We start from the raw sequence: 8807 nt of genomic DNA on the forward strand, positions 1-8807 counted from the left end.
CAAACTTTCACTGTTTTAATTGCCTTTTGACACATAGAAAATCGTATAGTATCAATGTAATGCTCCCATGGTCAGTAATAGTTTTTGGTTTCCAGTGTTATTTGTAAAAATACTCTTTTTACAGTCAGTCGTGATTAAAACATTAAATGAGAAAAAAAATGTCTCATAAAATATTTAAATATTTTTATATTAATTTCTTAATGGCTACATTTTTTTTTTTTAATGAAAAGGCAATTACTGAGTCTACTTTAAGTGCACATTTTCCTTTCATTCATATGTTTATTTATTCATAAATTTGATATTATTTACACTGTAAATCAATAATTAAATTAAACAAATCATTGTCTAGACAGAATCATTTTAATCACTTTAATTTACTATAGAGAGAGAGAGATAGATAGACAGATAGATAGATAGATAATTTGCATTACAATTTCACAGATAATTAAAAGCAATGGCAAGCAACACATTAAATTAAGCTTGGAATTTTTTAATTAGAATTTTCTCATAAAACATACTCCAATAATCCCAAATTATTTTTTAAAGTGCATCTACACTCTCAGAAAAAAAAAAAGGGTACAAAAACTGGGGTGGTATACCCTTTCAAAAGGTACCAATATTATGTAAACTTTAAGTAATTGGCCTAATATGTTTGTTTATTTAAGGTATAATATGAATCTCTTAAGGCTAAATATGGTACAAAGTTGTACCTTTTGTAAAGGGTATCACGCCAGTAACAGATTTTGTCCCATAAAAGCAAGACAAAGAGCACTAGTTTCAGTGCAGCTGGAGTTCAGTCATGGGTGGGCCTGCGCTGTAGGATCTCTCCACGAGTAGGAGGCACTCCTGTCACAGACGAGTCCCCTGCTGCCACTGACTGCCTTTCACTCCACCACTGTAAAACTTCTTAACTAGGAGTAAAACCAGAAGTTTGACGTGACTCTGGTTGACGACTCTGTGCGCTGCATCGACAGCTCGTCAGTCACTGTCTGCAGACTGTTACACATATTCAACAGCTGCTTTCTCTTGCTCTTTGGTCCTATTAGACAAGAAACGCTGCATTTGTACAGGAGAATGTGCGCATACACCGTTGAATTATTCATCTTGAAACATAAAGATATTCAGAAACAGGTGAGAGCATGGTTGTGTGAAATCTTGAGGGATTCATTTTACAGGAGCGCATGCATTTTGAGAAGCCTGCGCGTACTGTTAAGTTCCTACTCATAAATAATTAAAATAATGGATTTTGATGGAAGTGTCATTTTTTTATCCACTTCTGTTTTATTAAAGAAAAGACAGAAATTGTAAAGGAAAACAATTATCTTCTTGGTAAAATATAAAATATTATACTTCTAAAAAATATTTTTTTGCATATTTAGTTCAGAATATTAAACATATTAGCATATTAAGATGAAATGCATGAATTAAGTCATGCATTTATTCATATTTGGCTAATACCAGTGTTTCATGAGAGATCAGAAGCAGCAGGTGAAATGTGTGAGAAAACGTCTGGAAAACCTGTTGCACTTGTTATGGAAATTTTATGTTAAGTTATTAAGCTATTTTTTATTAAATCTTAAAAACGAATTTCTCTGTTCATATTTTCTCCTGATTCATATGAGATATGGATAATGGACGGAAGAAATGATTTGAAGTTTAAATGATCTTCATGATGGATTTATTTCTTACAAACATGCAGATTTTCACTTCACATGACATTAATTGATGGACTGGAGTGGTGTGGATTATTGTGATGTTTTTATCAGCTGTTTGGACTCTCATTCTGACGGCACCCATTCACTGCAGAGCATCCATTGCTGAGCAAGTGATGCAATGCTACATTTCTCCAAATCTGATGAAGAAACAAACTCATCTACATCTTGGATGGCCTGAGGGTGAAAACATCAGCAAATTTTCATTTTTAAGTGAACTATTCCTTTAAGAAATGTACTACAGTAACAACTCAAAGTTCTGTGTTTTGCTCTAAGCTGTGAGCAATGAGTGTAATAAATATAGTTTTGCTTGTAAGCTTATATCTACCAATATTTAAGGGCTCCGGTGGAGTCAGTCTCTCATCAGGCATGTGCAGCGTACATGAATCAGAAAGTGTATACAGCTCACAGCTTTGAATACATCACAGCAAAATATTATAATTCTTTTTTAGTTGACGATATCTGGCAAACACTAGAGCAATCCCGATTCAGACTTTATGCATAAACATTATTAGTTCAAGCACAGCACTAATCCTAAATTCAAATCTGTTCGCTTAGCCCATGGCGGCCTCTCACAGCAGATATCACATCTCCCTTCTGAAAGTAATTCATTGCATCCAATTATTTCAGCGCTTCTCCCTTCAAGAGTAATGTCCCAAATAGACCTTAAGAGGAAGCGCATGGCACATTGCATTTTATGCCCTTATTTATATTCTGTTTGATTTGTTTATGCCTTGGGAATTGAGGCAGCTTGTCTGTCGGTGGATGTTCAGCACAAATCATGAAACTGAGTCTCTTAGTGGCCAGGAAAACTTCTTGACATATAGCCCATTCTGGATTTCAGATATTATTTACAAGTGTGTGGAAGTCGTCACTTCTGCTGGCTGGTATCTGTTGCTCTGAATACATACATTTATACATCAGTATAACAAGTTTGGAAACAATGGAAGTTAAATATATTATAATAAAAATTAGAAGCTTTTTTAATATTTACTATGACATACTACAAGTATGACATGCGTCAACAAAAGAGCATTGTAGTCTATTTGCATGAATCATGTTATTGCACTGATGTCGATCAGGTGGTAACGGTTATGCAATGTGATATTTGGCCCAGTTTCACATTATCTGCTCAAAATACTTTTGCAGAATGGGAACAGAGGCAGCTTTTGTCTACAGTGGAACAGCAGTCTAGACTGCATCTTAAGACTGTTCATTTTAAGAGCGCATTTATAACCACTTACGGACCTTGTTTTGGCTAAACTATAGACTTATCCCCGCAAATCTGTTTCTTTTGTTTAATGCTTTGATATTGCATGTATTTACATAAGTGGCTGAAATTGGCATGGCAAACCCCCAACTTTTTAAAATTTAAACCCGTAAATGAAAAACATCAATTGCTGGATGAGCTTTAGGTAAGATTTGGTTTGGGCGTTGTAAGAAATGTTTCCACTAGATGAAGTTCATTTCCCATTTGTTTCCAATGCATTCATTTTTGACTGCAAGGAAGCGTGACTTAGTGAGTGTGTGTTAGTGCAAGAGTTTTAGCAAGTTTTGTACCATTCTGATCAAGTAAAGCCAATTCTAAAAAATAACAAAATATATATTTTTTTCAGTCAAAATAGCTGAAGAGCATCAGAAATGTTAAATGATATTGTTTGTAATCACAATAAATCCAGGAAATTTCAAGGTATTTTTTAAAATTATATTAATGCACACAGACAAAGATACAACACTTACAACTTTATTGGTGTCAATAGCTCCATGAAGAACATTTATCTAGTGGAGCATTACACAAAAGTTCTTTAAAATGCTCTTCACACAAATAAGATACGATTCTTTTATGAAATGTTCTTTCTGGAACCAGAATGCTTCTTATTACATCACTACAACCAATACGCACTTTCATGAGATCGGGTTCATTTTTGCATAAACTATCCCTTTAAGGTTAATACTTACTGACCTATTTCAAACACAGTATCAAGTATCAATCTAAGACACAATGCATTATTTCTTCTGTTCCTCTCATCTTTTACTCTCGTTTCCCTCCTCCACCTCTTCCCCAGGGAGCCCTTCAGTCTTCTGCCACAGATTTGGAGTAGTAATGCCAATCACACAGCCAGCGATTCTCTTCCCAGCATTCCCACTGCGTTTGCTCTCCTCATCTGACCCCATTCCCAGATCGTCCTCCTTCTCATGAACCACCAACGCACGTCCCAGAACGGACTGGCCCCCAAACAGCTTGGCCTCTGGGAGCTTCAGGAACTGCCTTATAACTCCTTGCTCGGAAACAAAATTGCCCAGGTCCCCGGGATGACCGGGATGGTCAACCGCCCGCGGATTGTAATGAGGACCAGCAGTGACACATCCCTGACTGAGGTCTCCATACTGATGGATGTGGATGGCGCGCACTTGCTGATCGTCAGCAGGCAAACCACGGAGGTTGATTTTCACTTCTAGGGTTCCATTGGGAAAGACCTGCTTGAAGAGCACCTGCCCAAAGATCTGTGGCTGGCTGGGTGGTAAATTAGGGACGGGAGTCACTTGACAAGTAGTGTAGATTGTGTTGTTGAAGTCCACGACTTCTGGCTTTGGAGCTTCGACGATCACAAGAACAGGGCTGTCAGAAAACTCTCCATTTTGTATATGCAGCGCCAGCAATATCAGAGGGAATTTTAAGATGATTTTCTCCATGTTGCCGTTTAAAGCCTAGAATGAAGAGTCGAATCAGTAAAATCATGCAGTTTTAAGAATGCAGTAGGTGCGATTTAAGAAAATAGTTCTAGTGAATGCACATCAACGTTCTCAGTTTTGTTCTTCTCTTCTTTGCATTAGGCACATTTCAAAGGGGAAGGGAAAAATGGGATTACCTTGAAATAGCAGAGCCAGATGAAAAAAATATATTTTTGAATTGCTGTATAATCTCATAAACAACAGATTTATATTGTATGTGCACTTGTAGTGTGCTTCAAATCTTGAGGGTATATTTAAAAAAATAAAAACAACAACATGTACTTGCAGATAATATAAAATGAACTAAATTAAAGTCCACTTTAGTGTACTTAAAGAGAGACTCACTTTCATTACTTTTTCTTACACTTAATGTCAAGAATCTGGTCTGTAAACTTCCATTCACTCACCACCAGAGGTCACTCACTCACTCACTCACCACAGTATTCATTGCACTGATCACATTACTGTTGCACTTCACCATCTACTACATTTCCCATCATCCATCGCACAGATCACACAGCTGTCACAGATTACACATTGCACTGATTACAGCTGAAACCCATTAGACACGCTTTATAAGACTTGGACTTTCTTTGCCTCACTGCCGAGTATTGTATGCATTATCGCTGCCCTACAAAGCCCCTGTTAGTTTCCCTAGTCTTGCCTGTTTCGGGTTGCGTTTTCCCCTGCCTGGACTCTTGCTTACATTTGGATTACCTCTCTTGTCTAGCCCCTTTTGATACTGTTCGCTGTCGTATGACCCACGCCCGTTTTTGATAACTCTGTGCATTGCCTATATTATACTTGTCTGCCATTGTTCGACCCTGCCTGTTTGACCACGTCTCTGATCTAATAAAGCTTGCACATGGATCCGCATGTCTCTCCTCTCGTCAGCCCGGTAACACTTAAGTACACTTAAAAGTGAGCCAATTATTTAAAGTAGATTTTAAATTAGATTGTTTTAATTATCCTTTGTTGTGCTTTAAAGAATTACACTTAACATACTAAAGCACATAATTGTAACAGTGGAGTGTTATTCGATATTACATTTAAAGTTAATATACATTTTAAATTCACTGAATTGCAACTTCATCATTACAAACGTGTCGCTACAACTAAACTGAAATGCATGACGTAAGTTTCAAAAGAAGCGGCATTAAAGTATATTGTAGTTTACCATAAATGCTTGTCAGTGCATTCAGCAGTACTTTAACAAATTTTGAAAAACAACAGAAGAAATGATAAAGTTACATATAAAGATGTAATTAAGTACTGCTTAAGTGGGTCAAAAGCACTCTAAAATTCAATATAATATAATATAAATTACATTTAATATAAATTCAAACTATAATGTGTTTCATAGCTGCAATTGATTTTATAACATGTACTCTTTTTAAAAGTATGTGGAAGTCTACTTCTTTAGCTAAATCTTGACAGCAAAATGCTTTTCTTGCATATTCTGTCTGGTATTATTAGCTACGCAACCAAAAAAACTAAATCTCAAAGGAAAGACCATACCACAAAAAGCCACACTGCTGATTAGTCAACATCAAGTAAATATTTGCACCAGCTATCAATGTGAGAAAAAGAAAAAAAACAAAACTTGAAAAACAGTGAAGGTACATTACCATATAATTGAAATGTTGTCCTGAAACAGTTTGCAGACTGAATATTGTGGTCACAAGATCGCAAAGCCTAATCCGTGTGCAGCTGTGAACCAGATAACGTGTGGTCGAGAGAACGTCCACTTGTGATCAAACTTTGTATTATTGATTGGCTGCTCTTCGGAGAACTGGTGTGACGCTTACAAGTTAACCACGTTATGTTTAGTTACAGTTATTTTACAGTACAGACAAAAATAGAGTAGAGTCTCAATGTTTTAGTATAAATGAGGCATATTAACACTTTTTTGGGATATTTTCCCTCCCACTCTGTTACACTTGTGGTGTTTTGGAGTCAAAAATGACTGGCCTCCAAAACTACAAATTTCTTATTATGATAATAGAAAATATTGTTTTCAATCTTTTTATCAGCTAGTTTTCTTTCATTAGCACACACTGTAAAAGAAATCTGTAAAAATAAAAAATAAAAAATAGGGCTCAATGTACTATATTAATGCAAATAAATTTTCTGTGTTTATTTTTTTTTTACAGGTGTTCTACGTTTATTTTAAATTTTCCATTTCATGTGTTAATGCATTGTGTTTTATCGTAATGTAGTACATTTTCTTTTTTTTTTTTTTTTTTAAACAGGAGCAGGTTTTGTATTTGTTTCAGAAATGATTGATCATAGGCCTCGTTGATCTGTTTTTTTTTAAATCAAAAACTACCCACAATTTTTTTTTCACTCAAAAACATAAGCTCAGATCAATGAGGCCTACAGCCAGCTGAGTCCAAAAAGAAATATAAAACCTGTGCTAACTGACAAGTTGACCGAAAGATCCAGGATTTGGAAATATTATAGCACAATGAGAGATTTACAAGCAATTATTAAAAGTCTGGTCATTGTTGACCAGGAACACCAAATTAGGTAAAGGGTTTTCAGCACACCATTTGTTACAAAAGAGTTACATTTGTTGTTAGTTGTGCTTTAATTGTTAGTTATCTTATGAAAAAATTATTTTTTTTACAAAGCCATCAACATGCTCTGTAAATGCAATTCCACGAAGTTCATTCCTAACCACACTTCATATTCATAATGGACTAAGTGAATATCTCACAGTTCTTCTGTTTCAAGAAACCATTTCTGCAGACTCTGTCCTAAGCCTGACAAGCCTATTTCACATGCAACTGGCCTGTTATTTAATTGTCTGTGAAAGCAGACATAAAAATGCCCTGTATTTCAGATTTATACAGAGAGCAGTGCAAAGTCTTGTTAACGTTAACTTTGTTTTCCCATCATCATCAATTGCCAGCCGCGAGCAATGATCCAGTTGCTATTATGTAGCTTGTTAGCCATGCCTAGGCTGTGTAATTACCTGTGTCGACGGCAATGATTGTCTTCTGCTCTAGCTGATTCATTGCAGTATATTATCATAGTCTGAATGTACAGGAGCCGTCTGAGATGTACAAGAGCTCAGTACATTCTGACTTCATTCAGGATACTCTCAAGGGATGCCGGTACAGGTTTTGATGATTTCCCAATTATATTTTGGGTAGACATAAATGAACTGTTGACTAAACATTATGTGGGAATAATACTGAAGTGATTTCTGAGAAATCACTTTTCATTCTCAAATCTTCACATAAAAATCTGCATAATAATTGGATATTTGCAGCAGGCAGTAACATCAGACTTGTGATAATACGTAATAGATAATTACGTCTGAGACATCTTTTAGTGTCATACTGAAAGAGATAGTTCATACAGAAATAAACATTCAATTATTTACTCACCTGCATGTCATGTTTTCGGTTAGTTTTTGATCTGCTTCTCTGTTCTGTTCATGTCTGTCAGTTTTCTAGTTTAATTAGTTTAGTTCTCCTGGTTCCCTGCTTGTTTGTTTCCATGGTTACTGATTAATTTGAGTCCTCAGTTCAGGTATGTCTTGTTTGGTTCTTCCTTTGTTCTGCTTTGTATTTAAGCCTTCAGTTTTCTGTTCCCGTTTGTCTTGCATTGATTCTGTTTCAGTTTGTTTTGAGTTGTTGTAAGACAGTGGTTGTATTTTCTCCTGCTTCATGTTTTGAGTTATATTAAAAATAATTTCCTTCACTGTGTGCTTCATTACAGCCCTCAACCCATGATGGCATGTTGTTGTAAACCGAAATGATGCTGAAAAGCATAAACGTAGATAAAACCTGCATACTCCTGTATGCACATAATTGTATTGAATGTGCACTTGTAATTTAGGACAGGAAGAGCTAAATAAACTTATGACTTCATCCAAATCAACAATGTGTTTATTAGATCCAGTACCTACTAAATTACTGAAAGAGTTGTTATCTGTAGCAGAAGATCCACTTCTCAATATTATTAACTCGTCGTTATCTCTAGGTCACGTCCCAAAACCATTCAAGCTGGCGCTTATTAAGCCTCTTATTAAGAAACCACAACTAGATCCTAGTGAACTGGCAAATTACAGACCCATTTCAATTCTCCTGTTTTATGGCTAAATATGCTCCTTCCTGCAAAAAATGAAATCTATGAAGAGTTTCCGTTAGGTTTCAGGCCCCATCATAGCACAGAAACTGCACTTGTTAAAATTAAAAAAGGCTTGGTTCTTGTGTCAGACCAAGGCTGCATCTCATTGCTAGTTTTACTTGTTCTTAGTGCTGCGTTTGACAATATAGACCATGACATACTCATAGATCGATTACAAAACTATACGGGTGTTCAAGGGCAGGCTTTAAGATGGTTTAGATC

At 35.9% G+C, this 8807-nt stretch overlaps 1 protein-coding gene across 2 annotated transcripts; it reads right to left on the reverse strand.

The window, feature by feature from the left end:
* Positions 1 to 3442: 3442 nt before the first annotated feature.
* On the reverse strand, positions 3443 to 7971 carry sod3a (superoxide dismutase 3, extracellular a). 2 transcript variants are annotated; one of them, XM_058781431.1, is made up of 2 exons: positions 7841 to 7971; positions 3443 to 4421 (listed from the first exon to the last, which is right to left on the reverse strand). In XM_058781431.1, the coding sequence occupies exons 1-2, from the start codon at positions 7844 to 7846 to the stop codon at positions 3738 to 3740; spliced, it is 690 nt and encodes a 229-aa protein (XP_058637414.1). In that variant the 5' UTR covers positions 7847 to 7971; the 3' UTR covers positions 3443 to 3737. The 2 variants fall into 2 exon arrangements, with proteins under 2 accessions (XP_058637414.1, XP_058637415.1); XM_058781432.1 differs by lacking the exon at positions 7841 to 7971 and adding an exon at positions 6074 to 6229.
* Between the last annotated feature and the right edge of the window lie 836 nt (positions 7972 to 8807).

This window comes from Onychostoma macrolepis, chromosome 07 (assembly GCF_012432095.1).
Source record: "Onychostoma macrolepis isolate SWU-2019 chromosome 07, ASM1243209v1, whole genome shotgun sequence".
Lineage (NCBI taxonomy): Eukaryota > Metazoa > Chordata > Actinopteri > Cypriniformes > Cyprinidae > Onychostoma > Onychostoma macrolepis.